This window comes from Xenopus laevis, chromosome 8S, assembly GCF_017654675.1.
Source record: "Xenopus laevis strain J_2021 chromosome 8S, Xenopus_laevis_v10.1, whole genome shotgun sequence".
NCBI classification, from domain to species: domain Eukaryota; kingdom Metazoa; phylum Chordata; class Amphibia; order Anura; family Pipidae; genus Xenopus; species Xenopus laevis.
The window spans coordinates 79,717,533-79,744,704 of record NC_054386.1 but is presented as its reverse complement, the minus strand read 5'-3'; the positions used below and the strand labels follow the sequence as shown (position 1 = coordinate 79,744,704).

General features: G+C 39.6%; 1 protein-coding gene across 4 annotated transcripts; it reads right to left on the bottom strand.

The window, feature by feature from the left end:
• Nucleotides 1-156: 156 nt before the first annotated feature.
• On the bottom strand, nucleotides 157-26,852 carry relb.S (v-rel avian reticuloendotheliosis viral oncogene homolog B S homeolog). 4 transcript variants are annotated; one of them, XM_018231831.2, is made up of 11 exons: nucleotides 26,656-26,852; nucleotides 22,884-22,922; nucleotides 20,707-21,008; nucleotides 17,665-17,825; nucleotides 14,379-14,470; nucleotides 12,935-13,063; nucleotides 11,944-12,048; nucleotides 10,573-10,788; nucleotides 8,900-8,968; nucleotides 8,608-8,682; nucleotides 157-6,325 (listed from the first exon to the last, which is right to left on the bottom strand). In XM_018231831.2, the coding sequence occupies exons 1-11, from the start codon at nucleotides 26,690-26,692 to the stop codon at nucleotides 6,042-6,044; spliced, it is 1,509 nt and encodes a 502-aa protein (XP_018087320.1). In that variant the 5' UTR covers nucleotides 26,693-26,852; the 3' UTR covers nucleotides 157-6,041.
• Between the last annotated feature and the right edge of the window lie 320 nt (nucleotides 26,853-27,172).

Here is a 27,172-nt window from a genome sequence, read left to right as displayed (position 1 = left end):
AATTTGTTTGTACTGCAATAAGTTATATGAGTGAGCTTTAATACATCTGCTAGGAAAGGAAGCCTTGTATGGCTGTCCCAATTCTATGTGAGAAAAAAAGAGAAGAAACTGAGCAAAATCTTGATCATAATATGTAAAGAGAAGAGACAAGGAGGACAAATAAGGTGAGTGAAGTAAATATGGTCTTCATAGTGGGTCTACGGTTTTCCGGTGAGCCTGTAGCACCCTAGTCACACACTGATTCTAGTACATTCATTGTGTTTGGATGTCCCTGCCACTAGATGTTGCTGTTGTCTTGTTTCATGTTGTATTGTGTCGGCTCTACTCTGAACACACAGCAGTAGCGTGAGATCCCACAGACATAAACAGGGGCCAAAATGCACCAGCAAGCATTTATTTATGGACCGTCTATTTGGAAGTTAGAAAATGAAAGGAAAGAGTGCTATGGGTAACTGCGCTAGGAGTTGTGGAATTGTAGAGGCGGTCAGTGTGACCCGTGACACAAGGGTTTAAGAGGGTTTAGCATTCTTTCCATTGCTTGGGGGCCTGGTCCAAATAAAAGGTAAGCCATTGTATACCAATATTAGCAAATTGTCTAATCAGTGTATAATTATACTATGTATAGGGTATAGAGCCTGAGACATATTTCTGAGCTTTCTGGATGACTGTATTCTGAATAATAGATCCTCTAATCACTACACCATTTGAAATTCCCATTAAAATGACAACAGCAAACCCACAGGGGAAACGTGAGACCCCCATAGTCTAAACACATTGATAATCTAGAAGATAAACAAAGTTATTATTATTATGCTCTTTATTGCTAGTCTGTTTTATGGTTTTCTTGCATCATACTATATCATCCCTCAGTCTACAACAATAAGTTGACCGTTCACTACTTTGCTGGTCTATCTATGGGTAATGCACACAAACCATGCGTGTTGGGGAATACAGGACAACGGCCCATCTCTTGGACATGACTACCTGCAGCACCACTCGCTGATATACTGGGACCCTATGTTGAACAAGTATATATATATATAACTTGAGGGTACCTGCAGGACATGCCTTAGGTTGAGATGCAATTAGAATAAATGTATTTGCCATGGAATGAAAAGAACTACAAATATGCAATAAAGAATGGTATTTCTACATAAGCAATATTCTCATACATTTATGTATATCTATGGGTAAATAAGGGAAATATAGTTGCTTTTTCTAAAAGTTATGGTGGGTCACTTCTATATGCCGCCCACATTCTCACTGTGACTGTCAGGCGGATCTTAGGAGGTGTAGTAGTAGGGAATACTCTAAAATATAAATAAAGGTGTGTTACTTTCAAATATAAATAACTTGATTTTTTTGGAAAAAAAAAAGATTAAATCTATCACCCCTCTGATATGGAAATGGTAACCAATGTACAGTATATGGCTAAGAGCACAGTGCTGTATAGGATGTAGTGCAGAGGTTAAAAACTTGGGTTCTTATTTTTGCCAACACTGAAATGCATCATCAGCCTCCTCTTGCAAGGGGTTAACCCATTAAAAATGGGACTTTATTGTTCTTCACTCAGCTGAAGTAAAAGTTCCAGGGCAAAGATAATAAGAGGCAGTTGAAAAACACAGAAAAAGGCAGAGAGAAATGTGAAATAGAGGTAGGAGGAGGACGAAACATGGCAGTTAAATAATGAGGAGGGTGAATAGCTGCCACTGACCCTGGGACTTAAGATGAAGGGGGGAGTGTGTGACTTGCACATGATGGAGGGGAGCGAGCAGAGCAGTTCAGAGAAATGCTAAGGAGAGAAGGCAAAAAACTGGCAGAAGGGAAGATGAAAGCTCAGCAGAAAAGGGAAGGGCAAAGGTGAGCTTGGAAATCAATGTAAAGAGAAATACAATGGGAAAGAGAGGGGAATGATAAGCTGTGTGTGCAGACCAGCAATGCTCACCCTGGAGCCTTCAAGCTATTAACTCCAGTTACTATGGGTATAATTGTGCAACAACAGTTGGGGGCTACAGGCCAGGCTCAGTTGCTATAGATTAAAATCAACATTCAGTATATTCACCGTAACTTATTATCTACACCTTCTTCCCTTTCTCCTCTACCAAACAACTTTCTTTCATTACTCCTCAGCCTGCTTTCTGCAACATTGCCTCTCTGTCCTCCTTGCCCAGCTCATTCTAAGTCATTTCTCTGATTCCCTGCTCAGTCTGTCTGATAGTGCCCATACCTTCTCTCTCTTACATGTCCTCTGTCCCCCCTTCATTATCTCTCATTCCCACCGCCTTTCCCCCTATGCCCACCTTCGCCTCCCTACTCTCCCCTTAGTTTCTCACTTGTCTTAGGATCCCTGGGACACATTGTCCATCCGCATCACCCACATCAGCCAGTTCTCCTCTTTGCAGCAGGGGTGCTGGGACTGGGCTTCAATGCTGCCTTTCTAGCAGCCACTGGGGCACTGCAAGGTAAGATATCACCTATACACTCCCAAGTGGCCATACAACCTCCAGCTACTTTTTTTTCTCTTTATCCAGTCAAATTGGTTTATATTTACTGTGAGCGATTTCTTTGATATTCTCTCCAACTCATAAGATGACTCTCTAATACAGTTTCTATAATTTCCACTCTCTCTTTGGTCCTCTACTGATTTCTCTCTTTAATGGGGCATTTTCATCATTCTAAAATGTACAGCTTTATATGCTTTTGCCTTTCTTTGGATCCACTAGAAACTATATAGGTTTTCGACAGAAGGGTTGAACCTGATGTTCATGTATCTTGCTCCAACGTCAGTTATTATGTTACTGCTGAACTGGAAACTAACTTGATTGATTTCTTCAAATAATAAACAATTTCTTAATTTTGGGTAGAAATTAATTGATTTGGTTCCTATTCGCCACTAAAAACATTACATGTAAAATGATTTTTAGTACGCTTTGATTATTTTTCGATTTATTATGGATAACATGGGTCATGGACATAAACATGGTAAAGTGTTCCTTTAACTGCTCTTAATAAATGATGAGGGGAATAGGACGATGTCTGATGTAATGGCAGATGGTGGGTCTCATGTTGGACATCCCTGATCTAGAAAGTGCTACTAACAGTCTTGTCATAAAAACATACTAGGAATATGTCTGTGAAGATTCTCATTCAGCCAGGTCATGGTATATCTGTAGAAATAAGTCAAATCATCTCTGACTTTTTTCCCTGAAGACGTTTCACCAGTCATCCAACTGGCTTTCTCAATTCTGGACTGGTGAAACAACTTCAAGGAAACACAGGACGAGAATCTGCTCCTCTGCTCAGATGCAGATAGACAAAGCGGATTTCGGACATCACTGTGTTGTTTGTAGGGTAGGCACTTAAAGGGATCCTGTCATCAGAAAACATGTTTTTTTCAAAAGTCACATGACTTGGGGCAGCTGGGAAATTGACAATATGTCTAGCCCCATGTCAGATTTCAAAATTGAATATAAAAAAATCTGTTTGCTCTTTTGAGAAATGGATTTCAGTGCAGAATTCTGCTGGAGCAGCACTATTAACTGATTCATTTTGAAAAAAAATTTTTTTTCCCATGACAGTATCCCTTTAATGAGCAATCCTTCAGGCAGAAGTAGTAAAAAACAGGTTTTTATTGAAGACTTACACGTTTCATGTTCTCACAACACATAGGCGTTGCACATGCAAAGTATTTAAACTCATATCCACCAATCACATTTGTACTATAATTAACCAATCAGTAGGTATATCAGAAATCTACCAATCCTATTTTAACCCAAGAACCACTCCGGTAGATTTTTGATAATACCCACTGATTGGTTAATTATAGTACAAATGTGATTGGTGGATATGAAATGCGTAAGGCTGTTATACACACTTGTACTTTAATAAAGACCTGTTTTTTACTACTTCTGCCTGAAGGATTGCTCATTAAGTGCCTGCCCTACAAACGCTGCCTTATGTCTATGTTCATTCTACAATACTATTCCACTTTTAATTCCATATAACAGATTCCAAGCCTGAGAATCCATAACTAACTTTTGGGTAAGGAAACAATCACACCATTCCACCTGTTTTTTATATACTGTATGTACATAAAATGATGAATGCAGTCATTGTGCAAATTTACACATAAATCAATTATCATGGCTAGTCATCTTTACAGCTCATAGTGAACCTATACAAAGGGGTTTAATGTTTTCCATCGATTAACATGGTTAATTTAAACAATACAAGGCAAACTATCTCATCTATAATATTCTTTATCTTTAAACTCATATGGGGGAATGTAATATATTTCATTAGCGACCTCGTTTGCTCCATTTTTGACTGATTAAAGACCTGAACGACTGCCTCTCAAAGTTTGCAACCAAGTTGCTTTTGCGAACATTTGCAATTAAAATTTCGCAATCGCAAACCATTGTTTGCGACAAAATATTTAACGAAACTCCAGAGCAGGTGGTAAAGGTTCGCAATGCGCAATTAAGGTTTGCATTGCAATAAAAGCCTAATGAAGAACATTACATTTCGCCGGGCGAATTTTCATTCGCACAGTTTTGCTCTTTGCAAATTTTTTTACATTTCCCCCTTACTCTACCAGCAATGAAGACCATTGTGAGAAATGGCTTTGAGTATTCAATTTCTTAATTATACTCATTTCAAATATATTCAGGAATGGAGAAATGAGCATGGTCACTATGTATAAGCATGCAAACTTTATATGTCATTAACCTGTACAAATGCTATACATATTGCTCTATACCTTCACACAGAGACTGGTTAAAAACAAAACATGGCAGACAGCCCCGTTCTGCAATACATGGACCCTGCTCTTTGCTTGATTTCTGTTGCTATTCTTGTTACTTCCGTAAACTCCAGCATGGTGGAGAATGAATGCATTTTACTTCAGGCTGTGCCACCTTGCTCTGATCTATGTGGACTTGACAAACTTTGCAGCCCTGAAGGTCACCATGATCTTCATATATGGGCCCTATCCCCAGGGCATGGAGTTGCTTCACTGCACATTCACTGCTCAGGGTCAGAAGCATACCAAGTCTTCCTGGAACAGGCCCAATTAATATTTAAGCATTATGTGATAAGCTTGATTACAGTGCAACCTGAGTTCGGGGCACCTGGCCCTTGCAAATTAGCTTGTGGTCTCTTCTGCACCCAACACCTCTGCTGTGATTCTCAGGTGTTGAAAGCAAAGGTTCTGGTGCCAACAAACTCCTGCCCTTGATCAGATTCCCAATACTGCAAGAAGTATTGCTCAGTGCTATCAGCTATTGCCAGCAAGCATCAACTGAAGAGTTTTGTTTTTACCTACCTTCTTAGGTAATACAATAGTTATAACAGTATAAAGCTAAAATAAGTGTTTCAAATGTATATTAAGTAATAAATCCTTTTAACCACCAATCTTCTATTCTGTCATCATATACTAGTGCAAAAACGATGTCCCCTCTGTCCTATACCATATTTTCACATAAACAGACCAAACTACCTTTATTAAATACATATCTCTGTACATACAGAGCAAGTGCCACTGAAGTCCAGAGTTCTGTCTTTACTGGAGGATGCAATTGTGATCCTAGTTACTGACAAGCCAATGGTACTGCTTCCTAAATTCCTCTCCCCATTAAAAGGTCCTCTTTATTCTTTTCTACAGCCTAGAATAAATGTTGGTCCATTATTGAGCTTACAAGTTCATACAAAAAGTGGTATCTATTTTTTAGAATTAGAAATATATAGTGGTTTCTTCAGTGTCTTTCTGTTTGTGAACTTTATTCCATATTGCGGAGGCATGGACCTCTTTAGTAGGGACCATTTTGTCAGCTATGGAATATTAAGACTTCATGGTAGAAATCTTTAGATCACTGTGTTTTATCCTCCCTCTAACAACAGAAATTCCTTATATTTCCCAGAACTATAAGCTCTCTTACACATATATATACATGTATCTATGTATATACAAACTGTAACTGAAGTGGGCTTTGTAGTTCAAGTGCTGAAAACAGAGTCAAATATTGGAATCTCTGAATATACGGTTATCTCCGGCAACCACTGTCATTAAAAGCACAGTCTGGTAAAGGTTGTTCTTCGTCGGTTAAAGCAAGGCTGGAACCCACAAGATGAGCTGTGACTCCATTCACCTGGTCTGGCAGAAATTGATTCGAATAACCATCCAGAAAGTAAGGGTCGTGTGTCAGGAGATCTGAAAAATGTGGGTCCTCAGTGAGAAAGTGAAATGCATCTTCATCAGGGTTCATCAGAGGAAGGTCGTGGTAACCTTCATTATGGTTGAAGGAATCCATGAGGGGTAAATTTATATCTGAGAAAAGTTACAACAAAAAGGTTATAATTAGAATACATTACTTTGACTTAATAGATATTTTTATGTTGTGTATTTTCATTCATTTCGGGTATAGTAAAGACGTCGCTATTGCCACTACAACTTTCAGCGTGCAACCAAATGCTGATGCTTGTATCCTTATGTTCTAAAATATATTCGCCATGCCATCATTCAAATAGCTCAAAGAGAATAGATATTGTTTATTAATGACTTAGGGGAGGGTATTTTCAGTATTTGCAGATGACACAAAACTATCCAGTCCAATTGATTCCATCCAGGGTGAGGCATCCTTGCAACAGGATCTTGACAAACTGGCAATCTGGGCAGCTAAGTGGCAAATGAGATTCAATGTTGATAAATGTAAAGTCATGCACCTGGGATGTAAAAATATCCACTTATACCCTTAATGGGACTGCACTAGGCAAATCCATAATAGAAAAGGACCTTGGAGTCCTTGTAGATGATAAACTTGGCTGTAGCAAGCAATGCCAGTCAGCAGCATCAAGGGCAAGTTCTTCCACTGTATAGAGCACTGGTAAGGCTAAGGCCACACTAGGCGATAGCGCCGCGATTTGACTCGCGGCGACTTTTCGCCGCGACTTTTAAGCCGCAATCGCTGGGAAATCGCCTAGCGAGGCAATTTCGAGCGACAGTAGAGAAAAGATCGCCGCGTGTGTTTTTACGCTGGCGATTTTTCGCGATTCCCCATAGACGCCAGCGCAAAAGTTTCCCCAGCGATTGCGGCTTAAAAGTCGCGGCGAAAAGTCGCCGCGAGTCAAATCGCGGCGCTATCGCCTAGTGTGGCCTTAGCCTAAGGCCCCATCTGGAATATGCCGTACAGTTTTGGTCTGCAGCACTCAGACGGGATATTACCGAATTAGAGAGGGTACAGAGAAGGGCAACTAAGCTGGTAAAAGGTATGAAAAATCTTAGCTATGAGGAAAGTCTGGCCACATTGGGGATGTTCACGCTGGAGAAGAGGCGCTTAAGGGGAGATATGATAACTATGTATAAATATATAAGGGGATCATATAATATTCTCTCTAATGATTTATTTACCAGTAGGTCTTTCCAGCTGACACACAGACACCCAGTCCAATTAGAAGAAAAGAGGTTCCACCTAAATATTCGGAAGGGGTTTTTTTACAGTGAAGCTGTGAAGATCTGGAATTCTCTCCCTGAATCAGTGGTACAGGCTGATACATTAGATAGCTTTAAGAAGGGGTTGTGTGGTGTTTAGCAAGTGAGGGAATACAGGGTTATGGAAGATAGCTCATAGTACAAGTTGATCCAGGGACTGGTCCCATTGCCATCTTGGAGTCAGGAAGGATTTTTTTCCCCTCTGAGGCAAGTTGGAGAGGTTTCAAACAGGGTTTTTGCCTTCCTCTGGATCAACTAGCAGTTAGGCAGGTTATATACAGTTTTAAAAAGTTGAACTTAATGGATGTGTGTTTTTTTTCAAGCTAATTTACTATGTTATTATGTTACAATATTCATTGTGTTGCCGGATAACAAGTGAAGGCCGCCACTCTCTATGTTCCACTTACAATAACCTTGTGTCCTATTATCTTACTTATGGCCAACAATATTTCCACCTTGTACTTTTATTTAAATAGCAATTTACTCTAAATAAAATGATGTGCTACAAATTAAGAGGGAAGCTGACAAGAGCCAAGTATCCACAATTTCGTGTTTCACAATTATAGAGCACATGCTTCTGTGATTTCATGCAGTATTTAACATAATCTTTCCAATCTGAAATAAAATCATACGGACAAATGGAGAATAGTATTATGAGCAGCAATCAGCATGGCTTAATGAAGGATATCCACAAAACCAAAGAGGAAGGCAGGTTTATTGCGGTGGCCTGCAGATATCCATTGCCTCGAGGGGGGTCTGCTTCATCTGTAGTTATGATATTATTATGGTGGACACCGGAACAATAAATTGTCTGGAGATGTATTTGTAAAATTTTCTGGCTCACCTTCTCAAACAATACTCTGCTTTCTTTATTATCTCTGTGCTCAGACTGGTGCACGCAGGTACATGCAACATAATGAAAAAAAACCCCCACTTATTTCAGCTTGATTGTGTGCTTCTTACACTGCAGCCACCTGAAACCCATCACAGGGCTGTCAACTTACATATTACACAACTTCTAAAAGGTGCCACTATTTTTTCCCCAGTACATTTTAGAATTTGTGTCTGGAATAAGATAGAGAGAGAGTGAAAACATATTTATGATAATAAACAACGCTCACCTGGGTAAGGAGGGATTAAATGATCTGCATAACTAGGTCTTACTTTTCTTCTCTTCATTTCAATCCCATGTGGATCTGAGGGTAAATTATCACATGAATCAATGATTACAATGTGGACCTGAGTGATAAACACTAACTCAAATGCTAAAGTGAGAACCCCAAGTAACAACCTTTCTTCACTCCATCTATTTTAATCAACCAGTTGTACAGATGTCTCTTCCCTACCCCTTCAACTTCCATTCTTCTTTCATTGTGGTTTACTGCAAATTAAAATATACTGCATAATTCTCACCAGGATCTCCTATATCACCGAGTTGTGAACAGTCCCGATGTTTCCTCTTAGAGTGCACACCATTGGGATCTGAAAGGTAAAAAGAAAGCTATACTTTTAGATGATAGATTTTCTCTAAATTCCCAAGGTACCCCATGCCAATGAAGCATAAGGTAATATGGATGGCCTGCATTCAGCAACACACAGAAGAGAGGAGGCAAGAATTCCCAACACAAATTTGAAGTTGAGAGATAAAGATACAGCCAGTGCCTGCACCAACTTACAGAGTAAGGGGATACAAACAGACAGAGTTTTTCCACCATAAAATGGTTAACCAGACAATATGCACATTGTTACAAATGTTTTAAAGAGCTTGCAATCTAAAATTGAGATAAAGCAAGACATACGTTTGAACACCAACATCAACTGTCCCCTTGCCCACAGACTTGCTGAAAGAGGGTAAAAGCATGGAAGAGATTCATTGCCAAATCCTATCAGATTATGTTACACTGCCATCTTTGTGGTCTCCTGCTTGTCTGGTGTACCAGCCCCAGTGTCTCAAGGCTTATATCAGTCAGGAACACTTCTTTGATATCACTGTAGTGATATGAAGGCCAGCATGTGGACCACCTAAGCATTCATTTGCAAATAATGTCATCCTTACTGTTAAGGACTAGATGGGAATCTGCAAAACTGTATCATTTTACATAGTATATGGGGAAAACAAAAAGTGGAGTAGTACTTCCTAAGCACTACTCCAAGACCCACAAACGTAGCTCTGATGTCCAAGTAGGGAGAATGGCCAAAATATAATCTGTATGGGAAATATAATTTCCCCAATATAGCCATCTGGAATGAAGGAGAATTAGGACCAGGGCACATGGAGTGTTGGCTCCGCTGCTCTCTCTGAGAGAAGGGTATCTGCTCCCTTCCCCGGCTCCGTTGTTGGAGCAGAGGTCAATCCGAAAACATGAAAGTAGGCATTTTCAGGCCGACCTCCACTCCGTTGACTGGGCACAACAGGAAACTTTAGATCAATGGAGCTGAACAGATCCACTTCTCTCCACAAAACACAGGCTGAGAGCAGCAGAGTCAACAGTCCATGTGCTTTCAGCCTTATATCACTTAAAGGAGAAGGAAAGCTCCAAGACAGTTTATTGGCAACAGATTAGCCACAACAGTGCAAGCTAGACAGCTATATTTATATATATTTATTTATTCTGCAGAATGCTTTACCATACCTGAGTAAACAGCTCTAGACACCCTGTCTCTGTTTGTTTAGGATACAAGCTGCCATATAAGCTTGGTGTGACATCACTTCCTGCCTGAGTCTCTCCCTGCTCACTTACAGCTCTGAGAGCAGATCACAGCAGGGATGGGAGGAGGGAGAGGGAGAGGAGTAAACTGAGCATGTTCAAGCCCTGCCCTGGAGGTTTAAGCTGAAACAGGGAAGTCTGATACAGAAGCCCATGTGTACACAATAGAAGGAAAGAAATGCTGTGTTTCTTTTGACAGAGGACAGAGCAGCATTACTTTGAGGGTTAACTGGTGTATTTATAGAGACCTTTCTGATAAAGCTTACTTAATTTTAGCCTTTCCTTCTCCTTTAATAACAAATGAATGCTAAACAAGAAAGCAAACCTGACTGAACTCAACAATCAACATACATCATTGCCCAATAATTTCCTACTCACCTTTAACTCGTGGCATGTAGACAAATGGCATCCCTTCACTGCGTATGCCATCTGTAATCCTCTGCAGAAACACACGCACACAAGCTGGTTCTGTGATATGCAGATCATGATATGGTGGTGTCTTTAGCACAATCGCTATCTGTCTGTGCACATCTGCCTGTGAGAAATCAGCACGAGCCTCCCACTTATCTTCTCCAAATATTACCAGGATATCCTCTAGGAAATACATGTGAAATGTGGGTCAAGTGAGAGGTTTAAAAAGTTATGCCATTCGGTTTGGCTATAACACATAGGGGCCGATTCACTAACTTCGAGTGAAGGATTCAAAGTAAAAAAACGTTGAATTTCGAAGTGTTTTTTGGGCTACTTCGACCATCGAATGGGCTACTTTGACCTTCGACTACAACTACGACTTTGAATCGAACTATTCGAACTAAAAATAGTTCAACTATTCGACCATTCAATAGTCGAAGTACTGTCTCTTTAAGAAAAACTTCGACCCCCTAGTTCGCCATCTAAAACCTACCGAACTCAATGTTAGCCTATGGGGAAGGTCCCCATAGGCTTTCCTAAGTTTTTTTGATCGAAGGATATTCCTTCGATCGTTGGATTAAAATCCTTCGAATCGTTTGATTCAAAGGATTTTATCGTTCGATCGAAGGAATAATCCTTTGATCGTTCGATCGCACTATTTGCGCTAAAATCCTTCGACTTCGATATTCGAAGGATTTTAATTCCCAGTCGAATATCGAGGGTTAATTAACCCTTGATATTCGACCCTTGGTGAATCGGCCCCATACTGTAGGTGTGATCCAGAATAAACACAGACAAAAACCTTAGTGGCATGGCTAATATTATAAGTGGGTACATTATGTAAAATATCTAGCAGTATTTTAAGGAAAGGGAAATCTTGTTTTACAATCAAATGCGGGCAATGCTCAATTATAAATCACCACTTGTTGTAGCGTCGGGTGCAAGTTGCTGGTACCCCTGCCAGGGACCCATTTATAACTCCAAGAAACACACGCTGTAGCACTGAATCCTGTGAAAGTGGTTTATTGTGCCAACAAACTAGGTAGCCTGCAGCGCGTGTTTCTGGCAAATTTTGTTTTAATACTACCATTGACAACAGAAAAAAGATCTTGAGTGTCACTGTTCTGCATATAATCAGTACCAAAATAATCTGCAGATATTTATAAAGAGCATCTAATAAGCAAGTATTATTTAAGCTGTCTCATGAGAAAATTTGATCCTATCCCTCCTTTTGTCTGAAAATGTCCTATCCTTATTACCCATAACTAACTCCTAGTCTTGCTATTCTGCAATCCTGATCCTTATGCTGAACAGTACACTCAGTAACTGGGTTGTTACCTTTCTGAACCTTATCACAGAGGATATAGACCTCCTCGCCCCCTTCACATCGTCCATATTCTTTGTTCATGCGAGAAATCTTCAGTTCTGATGTATTTGTAGATTCTAGGAAATAACATAAAACAAATGACAATAACAACGAGCTGAAGGAAAAGCTACAGAGCATGGCAAAGTGCATGGCAAACGGTTGGCCGAGAAATGGAAGGTCAATGTAGGATATAAACAAAACAGTGTACTGGGATTTAGAAATGGAAATATAGGGAGGATGAAGGGAGAGGTTCTGCATTATAGAATAACTATAAATGCAGTATAATTGTAGCTGCGGCAAGGAATAGCAACATTGCTGTTTTGAGAGCTGTCAGAAAGTAAAAGGCAACACGGGATTAACTGTGGGGCCAGTATAATAATAGGCACATATTTCATCCTGTTTTAGTGAACCATAGCAACCAACCAGCAGGTACCATTAGCGGAGCTGCTGCTTGTGACTGGCTGTTATGCATAATCAGAGTATAGTAAATGTGGCGTGTAATGAATTAATAGAAAAGGCTGGAATGCACTTAAAATAAACTGCATGGGACATTGGCAGTACTGCAAAATGTCATGTAGGAAGTACTGAAAATCAAAGGAATGTAGACCAGGACGCAAAATGTGTTGAGAATATACATTAAAAAGTACAGTGCTTTATGGAATAAACCATTAAGGATTGGATGATATAGTGAATGCAGCGCTCTATGAAGAAATATGAATGAGAAACGTAATGCATTCAGCCTGTTGGGGAACGCAGGAAGGCTCAGTTATACACTGGTTAATTTGCAGCAGTGCAGTAACCCATATCATCCTCTCTTAGATTTGTAGAGGCATTTTAGAAAGTAAAACAAATATCAGGTTAGAATGGATAACTGCTTAGGTGCAAAATTGCTTAGTGTTGAGAAAGGAGTCACAATGAATCATTGTCCCAGCAAGAGAGAATAAAAGCAGAATCTATACATACTCTTGTCATAGATCGGGTCAGAAAGCACAGGGGGAATGTCATATTTAAACCCCGGCCCAGTACAGGAGGCCTGGAAGCAGAGTCTGACCACGTTCAAATCTACTTCTTCATGGAGACGCCATTTCCCAGCTGTTAATGATGGAGAAGGTGTTAAAGAGTCTCAACAATAAAGTTCTGAATGAAAAAGCAACAATGGCAAAACAGTTATTTTTAGCTTTTAAAATACACTTTATTGGGCAATTGGCTGCACGACTTCAGCCATCTCTGTACATATTCACGTGTTACACGGAAACACGCGACGTGTCCTGAGAATAGTTAGTTGCGATATTTGTAAACAAAGGCTGATCATGAGAATTACTCTTGACTATGTTACTGGTAAACTTAAACCTTATTTTCTGCGTAAGCTTTGGAAGTGTTCAGTTGCAAGCTTTGTTGTTGCCTACATAGCCTTTACATAGCTTTCATAAAACTCAGCCTGAGCCAGCGGGAAAAACGAGAAGATGGAATCTGGAAATATTGTTGATAATTCCATGGGAAAGTTGGCTACAGACAGGCCAATATCTACAGGATCTGATTACTTACCCCATGAGCTGAAAAATTTACTTGCATTTAATTTAATGACATATTTCACTAATAGATCAATAGCAGGGTGATGACATTAGCCAGGAAACAGGAGAGGAGGGACCCATTACTTCTTGCACAGGAACTGATGGTAACCAACCACATGACAGTCTGTTAAAAACTGCCCTTGGTCATTCCAATAATATTAGTAAAGGCCACGTTATTTGGCTGAAGGAGGCAGAACTAACTGATTACAAAACTCAGTTTATGAACAGTGTAAGGTTTTGGCCCAGGTAATAATTTATCATGGTTTGTTAATAAACAAAAAAAGCTACAGCAATTAAATAACACACATGCAATGAGCCTAGGGAGCGGTTTAGTTTCCCTGAGCCACATGTTGCCTATCAAATAAAACCAGCTTTGGAACTTTGCTGAACTACAACTCCCATCTTTCTCACTTTAGAGATGATATTAAGCTTTGTAAAACAGATTCAGTGTCGGACTGACCCACCAGGATACCAGGAAAATTCCCGGTGGGCCCAGGTGTCAGTGGGCCCTCCTACTGCTAAACATTTGGCCTATTTCATGGCCATTCCCTATTTCTATGAGGACAAACAGGCTAAATAGATGGAAAATAGAGTATAGTATGTAGAGAAAAGACACTAGGAGAATAGCCGAGTGAGGAGAGGAAGAAAAATAATACTAAGAGTGGGCCCCTGGTCTAAGATAAATTGGTGGGCCCCTGGTCAAAGGTTTTTGGGTGGGCCCCTGGTGTCCCAGTCCGACACTGAACAGATTCCTCATGATCAGCATATTGTTTCCCTAAAGCTTCCAAACTATAACAACATCGCCGTTTGCTTTGTGCAGATCTAAAAGTGCTCACCTTTATAAGGATCGATATTTAATTTCAGCCGTTCATTTACCGCCGAGTCGATTTCCCTTTTCCGCACACACTGAATGCCAAGATTACTGAAACTAATTAAAAAAAAATATCAAAATATAGTTCTTTACAAACATATCCCCGTTCATCTACGTTTCACCAAAGTGATTTCCAAATTAAATGTGTGAATATTTATTCCCAGTGGCGTCTCTTCAACGGGTACCCTGCCAAAAACTTAACATACATGTAAACTTATATAATTTAGGCAAAAAAAAATCTCATGAGTGACGAGTAACATGAGAAACTTAAAAAGGAGCTTTTGTAGACACACACAACTTGCACAAAAATAAATGTCTATCAATCAATGACAAGGCAGAGCAGTGTAACAGGAGCAGGCAGGTGTGTAGGGTTGTAACTTAGAACAAACTCCACTGACCCACAGTGAATTAAAAGAACAATTGAAAATGATTAAAATGTTTATACAAACTACTTACAGTATTATAGAGTAACAGCAACTGTTTATATTGGGAGCTATTTACTGAATTATATGAGCATTTTCTACACAAGCTATTCAGAAGGTAAATGACTAGTTATTGGGCCCCTAAACTCGGAGAACAAGACACTTTCCATAGACATATATTGAAGCTTCTTAACAGTCCCACTGGGCTCGCCACAGCTGAAGTTATAGGTTTGCCCCTGCTTTTCTGTAAAATTATTTGTTTGTGTCATAATAGCTGTGGTTGGGAAAAAACAGCACAAATGCATCAACTACAACCTTTTGTCCCAGCTAGTGAAGTTTTTCTGTAGTATAAGGGCAGTGTCGGACTGGGCCGGTGGGAAACCGGGAAAAAACCCGGTGGGCCCCGGCCCTCTTGGGCCCCCGCTGGCCCAGTCCCGGTCCTAGATTGGCCCCCCTGAACGAAAATGAAAGATGTGCGGCGCTGTTAAATCGCCATTGGCGCATGCACGCGGTGGGCCTGACGTTTGCGCATGTGCGCAGTGGGCCTGAAGTTCGCGCATGCGCACAAGTTTTTGCGCATGCACACGGGGCCCCCCGAGGTTCACAACCCGGTGGGCCCCGACTGCGCCAGTCCGACCCTGTGTAAGGGGCATAGCCAAAAAATTGGTACTATGTGTTTGTACTCTTGCGGGGGTCCCAGACAAATAAATTGGAAACGGCCAAGGATTACGGATAGTGGCCCTGGATCAGTATAGAGCAGTGATCCCCAACCAGTAGCTCGTGAGCAACATGTTGCTCACTAACTCCTTGGATGTTGCTCCCAGTGGCCTCAAAGCAGGGCCTTATTTTGAATTCCAGTATAGGAGGCAAGTTTTGGTTTCATAAAAACCAGTTGTACTGCCAAACAGAGCCTCAATGTAGGTTGACAATCCACATAAGGGCTACTAAATGGCCAATCACAGCACTTATTTGGTACCTCCAAGAACATTTTTAATGCTAGTGTTGCTCCTCAACTCATTTTACTTCTGAATGTTGCTCATGGGTTCTAAAGGTTGGGGCTTCCCTGTTGTAGAGTATTCCACTAAAATAAAAACGCAAAAGAGAAAGAAGTAATAAAACGGTCAATAAATATACAGTATACTTTATGGCCAATTTACTTCGTTCTCTTCTCCTCTTTTTTTCTCTCATACTTTGGACTATCAAGACAGGGATAAACAACCAGTGCTTTCAACAACAATTATATTTACAAATAACATTTACAGTAAATGGCATAAACATTACCACTAATATTGGGAGGCTCATTTATCAAAGGTCGAATTTCGAATTCATGTGAGTTCTTAATAACTCCCATAAACTCCCATGAACTCGAAATTCGAAAATCTATTAAAAAAACAAAAATCAAATTTTTTAAACTCAGGTGAATTTAATCGACCTGAAAACGTATTAATCGATGAATTTAATCGATTTAAAAACTCGACCTGAAAACGTATTAATCGATGAATTTAATCGATTTAAAAACTCGATTCAGCTGCTTTCTGACGAATGTCAGGAATGCTGCAAAGAACTCCAAATGGATCCCAGGGTGTCTCCAATTGACTAAAACAGCAATTTGGCAGGTTTTAGGTGGTGAATAGTCTAATTAGAGTTCTTAAAGGTCCAGAGTATGATAAATCTCGAAAATCGAATTAGAATTTTTTTTTTTAAAAAAAAACTCGAATCGAATTTTAACAATTCCCTTGTCGAATTTGACAGTTTTAGCTATATAAAAACTTGAAAATTCAACTTTGAAATTTCAATTTAACCCTTGATAAATCTGCCCCTTAGTATGTTAAAATATATATCTTAGAACTTTTCATTTTTAAAGTTTTTGGATTACTTTTTGACTTAAAATGTAAAATGCTGTATGATTGTTGGGGGGGTCACTCAACCTGGCAGCCAAATAGGTATTTCTGTTGATATTGTTACTCTGTATTACTTATCTTTCTATTTAGGCACTCTGCTATTTATCTTCCAGCCTGTCATTCAAACCACTGCCTGGCTGCTAAAGTAAATTAGACTCTTGCAACCACATTGTTGTTGAAATGTCAAATTAGAGAGCTATTAAACCAGTTACAATTTGTCTTATAATAAATAAAATGTATTTTCATGGCTTGAGCCTACTAGTAGTAAATTATGATTTAAAGCAGTTATTCCCAACCTGTGGCTTGTGACGTAAGTAACATGTTGCCCACTAACTCCTTGGATGTGGCTCCCAGTGGACTCAAAGCAAGTGCTTATTTTTGAATTCCTTATTTTTTGGAGACAAGTTTTGTTTGTATAAAAACCGGGTGTCGTGCCAAACAAAACCTACTGCTGATAGCCTACATGGGGCTACCAAATGGCCAATTGCGGCCCTTATTTTGCACCACCCAGGAACATTTTCCTGCATGCACTCCTCCTCAATGCTTTTACATCTGAATGTTACTCACAGATAAAAATGGTTGGGGACCCCTGAATTAAAGTGACTGACATTTGTTAATGTTATTTGGAAGTGTAATTGAATGCAATAGTTGTTAATCCCCTTTTTGATTTCTTATATAGAGTAGGTAGATATTGCAGTCTGCCCTGCTGGTGCTCCCTAACTTACACTTCTCAATGAGGAGCAATTTAGGGGACAGGAAAGTGTATACCTACAGTATGTGCCTCCTAATACCAGACGCTTGTGAACACAGCAACAGTAACACTTTATAATGAATGAATTTGGGTTGTCATTTAATTTACAAAGATTGTCTTGTACACTGTTTGGCTGTACTATTGTGCAGTCTTATATATCATAAATCTACAAAATACCTGTGCTTTGCTACTCCATTCTGAGGATTCAGGGTGACCTCACAGATGCCATTATGGCAGTCTTTACCTACAAGGCCATGGGGGTGCACGCGATGGGGAGGATCTCTCCAGACGAGACACACAATGACATGAATTTCTTCAAGCCCATCACAGTTGATGATCTAACCAACAAACAAAAATAGCACAAGGCAAAACACTGAGAAGGATTGCTTGTTTACAGGTAATAGGAGGGTGTGGGGCCTGGGAATATCTGGTACTTTCCAAAGGGGTTTTACCCCATGGGAGTTAAAAATCTATAGATACAGGATAACAACACCCATAAGAAAAAGCACAGTTTACTTACTGAGTTGGTGATATTATAATGTCACAAGACCATTTTTTTATTACCTGACTACATTTGCAATCAGCACGCTATCATACTGAATTTTTTTTGTTTAAAGGGATACTGTCATGGGAAAAAACATTTTTTTCAAAATGAATCGGTTAATAGTGCTGTTCCAGCAAAATTTTGCACTGAAATACATTTCTCAAAAGAGTAAACAGATTTTTTTATATTCAATTTTGAAATCTGACATGGGGCTAGACATATTGTCAATTTCCCAGCTGCCCCAAGTCATGTGACTTGTGCTCTGATAAACTTCAATCACTCTTTACTGCAAGTTGGAGTGATATCACCCCCTCCCTTTTCCTTCCCAGCAGCCAAACAAAAGAACAATGGGAAGGCAACCAGATAACAGCTCCCTAACACAAGATAACAGCTGCCTGGTAGATCTAAGAACAACACTCAATAGTAAAATCCCATGTCCCACTGCGACACATTCAGTTACATTGAGAAGGAAAAACAGCAACCTGCCAGAAAGCATTTCTCTCCTAAAGTGCAGGCACAAGTCACATGACTTGGGGCAGCTGGGAAATTGACAAAATGTCTAGCCCCATGTCAGATTTCAAAATTGAATATAAAACAATCTGTTTGCTCTTTTGAGAAATGGATTTTAGTGTAGAATTCTGCTGGAGTAGCACTATTAACTGATGTGTTTTGAAAAAAACATGTTTTCCGATGACAGGATCCCTTTAAGGTAGTTTTGTAACAGAAATGCTGCCTCCCAAGCCTCAGAACCTCTGTCTATATGTGTAGCATTAACCAGTCCGTTGATTATGTATGATACTAGCAGTTTTTTTTATGTAGGATTAACAAAAGGAGCAAAGTCATTCCCCCAAACATCTGTGATCCACAAACAATTACAAACATTGTCATGTTAAACAGTCTGATAAACCTGCATCAAATCAGTTCAGATAATTTTAAATCAAAATTCCTTGTATCCAAAAGATAGCTGTCCCAAAGGCTTGCTTTTCCGTAAAAAATTCCTTTATTTAAATTATCATTAAAAATATTTGGTTACATTCAGTCCCCCCAGGCCCACCTTACGCGTTTCGCACCTTCCGGCGCTTAGTCATAGGTGTATCTGTAGACCACACAACCTCTGCGGGATTTATACCCTATCAGTCCCTCCCACTTTGTTTAAAACCAATCAAAATCTTTGAGGGATTAACCCTATTGTGTTAATTACTCTTCAACCATGCCTATATGGGGTTTAATTTCTTAATATTTTTCTTGCGTGAATATTTATAAATCCAATTACTAAGTATATATAATAGTCACTATTTATAAATTCAATCCTTAGTTATGTATAATAGTGTATCTCACAAAATTAGTATAATAACCAAACATCAGTACCACTCACTTCCTTTGCATTTGTTGTTCCTAGACCGTCAATTGCTCCCTTTTTAATCTAGATAGCAGTATTAACCTTTTCACGTATAGCAACTAACATCAAATTCATGATTAAGTCCTAAGGGCAAACGCGTGCTCAGATGGAATATCCAGAATACTTCTCTCCTCTCCAAGATTCTGGATTCTGGATATTCCATCTGAGCACGCGAAGTGAGTGGTACTGATGTTTGGTTATTATACTAATTTTGTGAGATACACTATTATACATACCTAAGGATTGAATTTATAAATAGTGACTATTATATATACTTAGTAATTGGATTTATAAATATTCACGCAAGAAAAATATTAAGAAATTAAACCCCATATAGGCATGGTTGAAGAGTAATTAACACAATAGGGTTAATCCCTCAAAGATTTTGATTGGTTTTAAACAAAGTGGGAGGGACTGATAGGGTATAAATCCCGCAGAGGTTGTGTGGTCTACAGATACACCTATGACTAAGCGCCGGAAGGTGCGAAACGCGTAAGGTGGGCCTGGGGGGACTGAATGTAACCAAATATTTTTAATGATAATTTAAATAAAGGAATTTTTTACGGAAAAGCAAGCCTTTGGGACAGCTATCTTTTGGATACAAGGAATTTTGATATATGTGTCGCCTGTGAACTGGGGCGAGTACCTAAGGCTTCACCAAATGTAAATCAGAGGTGGATTCCCAATTTTGATATATAGAACAGATAATTTTAAAGACAGGCAGGGCTTTATTTAGGTCCGGTGCTGCCTTATGAACCAGATCTGAACCTGCCCACAACTTGCCTGGATGGTCCTGCTGAACTGCACATGGCCCTATCTGGATACCACCCCAACCCTAAGATTAAGCTGCAAGTATCTAGGGCTAGTAGGGAAGATTTTATTTTTGCACACAGTTTTATATTTACCATATAGGCACCCGAGGACCACCCCCATGTGACTATATCATAAATATGGCCCTGAGAACACAATTACTATATTATCTAACACAATAACTATATACATCTTCCTCCATAAGGACAAGCAAACTTTTAGTGAATCAATTGTGAATTCTAAAGATATAAGTGATGCCATTTTTAAGGCATGCTATAAATAACACTAACTTTTTCGACCTTTTGTGAATTGGCCCCATTGTTACATTCACAGATATCTGTCTGTGCTACTAATCAGTCTGGCAAATAATGCTACTTTTAAGTTCTAATCTATTGCCAATAAAATGCCTCCGTAGCTTTCCTTCTCCTTTAACCAACTGTGTGGCAAGTATGTAATATATCCTCACCTCAATCTCTGGAAGGGTCTTATTATGCTCTGTGCTTTTCTCCCCAAGTATACTTCCAGCTGATCTCCCCTCACACTGGTAACGGAAGCGCATCCCTCTCTGTTTTGGTTGCTCAGTGATGTTTAATTCTGGATTTGGACCTTCTCGCTGAGGAGCCCAGGATGTGGATGGGCATTGCTCATGGGGCACATAATGTGCGACAGTTACAGTACTGAGGATACTAGAAGGGGCGTCCTCGCAAACAAACACGGAAGGCGAAGAAATTACATCCCGGTCAGAATTAATAAGATCCATGACATCTTCTAATTAAAAAAGGGTACAATAGGTTAGAAAGAAACAATGCTGGTGAGGAATATAACTTTTTAATATTAGTGAACCTCTTTCTGTAATACCCACAAGGTACTTTTGTATCATCTAAAACACTGTGGCATTGTTCAGCAAAACATAAATCACACCAACAGGCTGACATTTTTTTGTACTGTAATTAAGTGTGTATATATATATAGACAAATACAAAACTCTGCACTCAACCCATTATCAATATATTTAAGACAGAGACATTTTGTGCTACTGAAAAATGCCTTACCCTTTAAACAAAACAGGGATTGTTTGTCCATATATTGCAATATATTTAAGATGGCTAACTACGTCAAGGTCATCCCATGGCCAGATATGGGATGACTTTGACGTAGTTGGCCAGCTTAAATATATATTTGTCTATATGTATTGGGTGGTCACAGCCTCATTAATATATATATATATATATATTTCTAATCTATCTATCTATCTATCTATCTATCTATCTACAGTATCTATCTATCTATCTATCTATCTATCTAAGGATTTTCACCCCCTTCCTCACCCTAATTACACTTAAAGGACTAGGGTAACTTAATATTAACTTTAATTTTAGTAGGGTTATACATGGACCTAATCTAATCAGTTTTTCAACTGGTTTTCTTTATTTATTTTGTAATTTTTTTTACTTATTAGCATTCCTTTTCTTCCTATATCCAGTTAGCAACAGAAAATGCTATGTGGTTGTCAGGCTGCACTGACTTTGCTCTGTGGGGAAAGCAAAAAAAACAAATGAATGTCAAAAATATGTGAGCAAAATAGTTTAATTTTTATACACCAGGAAACAGATATAAAAAAGATTTGAAAATGCCAATCAGTACTGCTAAAAAAAATCAGCTTTTGGATTTTCTAATTCAAGAATTAGACAAGTAGGGCTTCTGTCTGGTAGACCAAGAAAGTCTTCAGACACAACTGGAAGGAAATTGTTGGGGTGCAAACAACTGATGGAAAGATGAAAGCAGAATATGATCAGAAAATATTGGCAGGACAATTTGCATTCATCAGCCCAGAAGCTGTGCATGGGGGGCACACTTGGGCTATCCAACATGAAAATAATCCAAAATATTAGGCCAAGACAACCCTTCAGCTGCAGCAGTAAAAAAATCAAGGTTCTCGAGTCTTCTGACCTAAACATTATTAAGCTAATTTGAGAAGATCTCAGACATGCAGCTCATATTAGACTGTCAAAGAATTTACAGGAACTGGGGGCTTTTTGCCAAAGAGAATGGGAGGTTTTACTGCACGACTAAATAAACTGGCGTATTCACAACGATCACAAAAGACCGAAAGCTGTCATGCTTAAAGGGGCAATGCACAAAGGATATATAAACTTTTGAATACGACAGTTTTAATTTTTTCCTTGATTAACCTGTTTTGTAGGATGATTGATAGAAAAATGTTTTCATACACATATGTGTAAAGTTGTTTTAAGGAAAGGGCCAGATTCTCAATGAAAAAAGCTTCTATATAAACAAGCTAGACAAGCCATAAAGCATAGTGCTATGATACTGCTCCATACTGCTACTCCATTCAACGCTGGCTGCAGCAGCATATGTCAGAGTCTCTTTAGTACTTTACCTGCAGTGAAACCCTCATTATTATTGGTCCCCCCCCCCAAAATACTTGTTTTCTAAAAAAAATAATTACCAGCATTTATTGGTTTTAATGTGCAAAAGTGTTCACTATAATGGCACTTTATTAGAAGCACGCAGACCAGTACTGAAACCCATTAACAAAGACTTTCAAAGTAACCACAAAGAGTTGCATAATAACTGGTACACACAATTACTACCACATATAAAGAAACACTAGTCACTCACCAATTGTTGGTCCAAGTTGCTGAGACAAAAAAGAAGACCCTAAAATTAAAAGACACTTGTAACTAAAAACGTGTATATGATTTATTTTTTATAATCCTTATATTTTACAGTAGGGGTACATTATTTACTATATAATGTACTGTTGTACTGTACTGGTAAAACTGGCATGTTTGCTTCAGAAAGACTACTATAGTTTATATAAACAAGCTGCTGTGTAGCCATGGAGGCAGCCATACAAGCACATGATACACAGTAGATAACAGATAAGTACTACTATAGTTTATATATACAAGCTGCTGTGTAGCCATGGGGGCAGCCATTTAAGTTGAAAAGAGGAGAAAAGGCACAGGATACACAGCATGTAACAGATAAAACACCATTGTATTGGACAAGGCTTATTTCTTATGTGCTATGTAACCTGTGCCTCTTCTTTTTTTTCCAGCTTGAATGGCTGCCCCCATGGCTACACAGCAGCTTATTTATATAAACTATAGTAGCACTTATCTGTTATCTACTGTGTATCCTGTGCTTGAATGGCTGCCCCCATGGCTACACAGCAGCTTATTTATATAAACTATAGCAGTACTTATCTGTTATCTACTGTGTATCCTGTGCTTGAATGGCTGCCCCCATGGCTACACAGCAGCTTATTTATATAAACTATAGTAGTGTTTCTGAAGCAAACATGTCAGTTTTAACAGTGCATGTTAAAGTTATTAGGAGTCCGAGCTGGTACATTTGGTGACTCCGACACCAGATACCCAAAATTTCCCAAAATTTCTTCCGACTCCACAACTCTGCATAAACCTTTACCAAAAAGCTGTTTTTTAATTTAAAATGTTAAATGAATTTTGTTTATGATACTGTTCTCTCCTCACTAGCAATCCTATCTCCCTGCTATGGGTGTACAGCTTCAGTTGAAGACGTCCGTGCCCCCAAACAGTAACAGTGTTGCTAAAATGCATTTCTCTGTGTGTTTTCATGTGCTTATACAGAAATAAAAATCCAGTGAATGTGACATCAGAACAGAAACGGAAAAAGTGGGATAGCTATAAATCACAGGGCCTGAGTGAAAATTCTAACAAAAATGTTTTGCTTTTTTTTAAAAAAAAAAAAAAAAAGTGTTGTTGTTATTGTGCATCAGTGAAGATTCTGTAACCAGGGGCAGACATACTGTAGCAGGGGTGCAGCGGGTCGTCTGGAGGCTTTTAGGATCAGAACAAATATAGGCTTTTTGATTTTGCTAAATGTTTCTGTATAACTGGGCCCTAAATATAGCCCTGCTGGGGGACTCAAAGTGCTTATGGACTACCCTGGCAAGTCTATTTATATCAATATATTATTTTTTCCACATATAGAACCTGCTATACTGCTACAAGAGTTAATCACTTTTTACATACTGACCTAATTAAAACATAGAAAGCCTGCTGTTTGGGTGATTGCACCATGGAGGGAGAAATGGAAACAAGAGATTAGGGATACTGTCATGGGAAAAAAATTTTTTCCAAAACACATCAGTTAATAGTGCTGCTCCGGCAGAATTCTGCACTGAAATCCACTTCTCAAAAGAGCAAACAGATTTTTTTATATTCAATTTTGAAATCTGACATGGGGCTAGACATTTTGTCAATTTCCCAGGTGCCCCTGGTCATGTGACTTGTGCCTGCACTTTAGGAGAGAAATGTTTTCTGGCAGGCTGCTGTTTTTCCTTCTCAATGTAACTGAATGTGTCTCAGTGAGACATGGGTTTTTACTATTGAGTGTTGTTCTTAGATCTACCAGGCAGCTGTTATCTTGTATTAGGGAGCTGTTATCTGGTTACCTTCCCATTGTTCTGTTGTTAGGCTGCTGGGGGGGGGGGAAAGGGAGGGGGGTGATATCACTCCAACTTGCAGTACAGCAGTAAAGAGTGATCGAAGTTTATCAGAGCACAAGTCACATGACTGGGGGCAGCTGGGAAATTGACAATATGTCTAGCCCCATGTCAGATTTCAAAATTGAATATAAAAAAATCTGTTTGCTCTTTTGAGAAATGGATTCAGTGCAGAATTCTGCTGGAGCAGCACTATTGACTGATTCATTTTGAAAAAATTTTTTTTCCCCATGACAGTATCCCTTTAAAGGTGGCCATACACGGGCTGATAAAAGCTGCCGACAGACCGAGGACTAAAAATTTTGTCTGATCGCGGCCGCATCTGTTTGTTGATGCGGTCCCACGATCTGACCCCCTTCGTTATGATCCAATCACTTTCACTTTCCATTCAGTCACTGCTCTCCCCACATTCCCCTGTTCTCTTCACCATTTAATTGTGTAGCCAGGGCATGGGGATGGACATCGGGTCCCCTGTTCTGGTACGCAAGATTTTGGGTCAACAAGATTCTGAGATGATACAAGGCTTGCCTTAATAACAGTGTCCAAAAAATGGCTACTGCCTGCTTGCTATAATTATGAATTCCCTGACTGATGGAAACAAGATTTAAATAACTTTTACGGTGTAAATAAAGTTTATTTTGCTTAACTAACATGATAAAATAGGATTTGAAATAATTTTTTTGGGTGACGGGTCCCCTTTAAGGGTAGAACTACATGGGCGTTTTGACATCCGATACCTTTAGTTCCGACGCAAGGAAGCGCAGGCGTCACAACGTAAGTAATAGGAATGTCGAACATTGTCACTTGCATATGACACAACTGTCGGATGAAGACGCAACATGCAACGTTCGCATCAAACAGTCGTGTCATGTCGCATGCACGCTGCGACAACGTCCGACATTCCTATTAGTTACCATCGATTCTGCGCATCCAATGTGACGCCTGCGCTTCCTCACGTCACAACGGAAGGTATAAGATTTCAAAACGCCCCTGTAGTTCTACCCTACAGCTATGAGCAGAACATTAATTATAGGGATGCACCGAATCCAGGATTCGCTTGTGGGATTCGGCCAGGATTTGGCTTTTTTCAGCAGTTTTCGGATTCGGCCGAATCCTTCTGCCCAGCTGAACCGAATCCTAATTTGCATATGCAAATTAGGGGTGGGGAGGGAAATTGCATGACTTTTTGTTACAAAACAAGGAAGTAAAAAAAGTTTTCTGCTTCCCACGATTCGGATTCGGTATTCGGCCGAATCTTTCGTGAAGAATTCGGCCGAATCCAAAATAGTGTATTTGGTGCATCCCTAATTAATTAGACATTTCAGGGGTGCCCTGGAGTCGACACCAGCATTTTACAGAAGCTGCCTGCGCTAAGGAGGAAGCTGTTGTTTATTATGTGTTGAGAACTGGAGTTTACATTTTAAGGGCATCATGGTGGTGCTGAACTACAAATCCCAGCATTCCAGACCAGCTGAAATGAACCTGCTGTAATTTACATGAAAGCAACCCAACAGGCAGGCACATGAATGACAATTACTTCTATAAAGCACAGACTTGTGTAACTGTGCCGGGCACAAGGCAGAGCACAGACAGGAGACTCCTAGGTATCAGGGTAAGGCAAATTGAAAAGCTGCTAGCTGTACTTGTGCATCATGTGGAGGAATCTATTGAATTCCCAGGGGGGAACATGTGGAAGTTTATAAACACAATCGCGCACTTACCTTCCCTCCCCTGTTCTCTCATTGTGTTTCTTTTATCCAAAGGCGTAATTAAAAGCTGAGAAATATTACATTTGTAAGTGAACCCTTATCATGCGAGTGGCTTGGCAGCGCTTATACACACCCCCCTAACCACGGACGAACCCCAACTGCCCAGCCAGCCACTTATCCCGGAGCTCACTTTTCACTCTGGAATTCCCCCTCTTCGCTCTTCCCATTGGTTGGAAGTCTCCCACCGCGTCACGTCGACTGGGCCTAAGGAAATCCCCTTGTCGCTGCCTGTAATGACACGTGACTTCCCTTTACAGTGACGACACGGCCAGCAGGCTGGTTGTTATGGAGTTGAAGTTCAGTGTTTCATAGCTGTTTCCTGGATGTTGGAGGGCGGAGCCACGAAGCTTTTCTTGAGAACTTCTATGTTAGTAGCGTCAAGGAGGGGGACTAAACCAACTAAGGGGAAACGGCGCCTGGTCGCTTTTATTGTTACAAAGTGTGACTCGGTGTGAGGCGCTGCTCTTAAAGGGCTAGTTCACCTTTAAGATAACTTTTAGTATGTTACAGAATGGCTAATTCTAATCATTTTTTTATTGTTTTTAAACTGTATGCCTTCTTCTTCTGACTCTTTTCAAATGGGGGTCACTGACCCCTTCTAAAAACCAAAGGCTCCGTAAGGCTACAGGTGTATTGTTAATGCGACT

Bases quoted from the DNA above. Each gene is read 5' to 3' on its own strand.
- relb.S (XM_018231831.2), bottom strand. From the start codon at position 26,692: ATGGGAAGAGCGAAGAGGGGGAATTCCAGAGTGAAAA. The intron at 21,009-22,883 runs GTGAGTGACTAG...TTTTTTAATTAG, and splicing joins GCAACTTGGACCAACAATTG to AAGATGTCATGGATCTTATT. The intron at 12,049-12,934 runs GTATGTATAGAT...GTTATTTCCTAG, and splicing joins TGACCCGATCTATGACAAGA to AATCTACAAATACATCAGAA.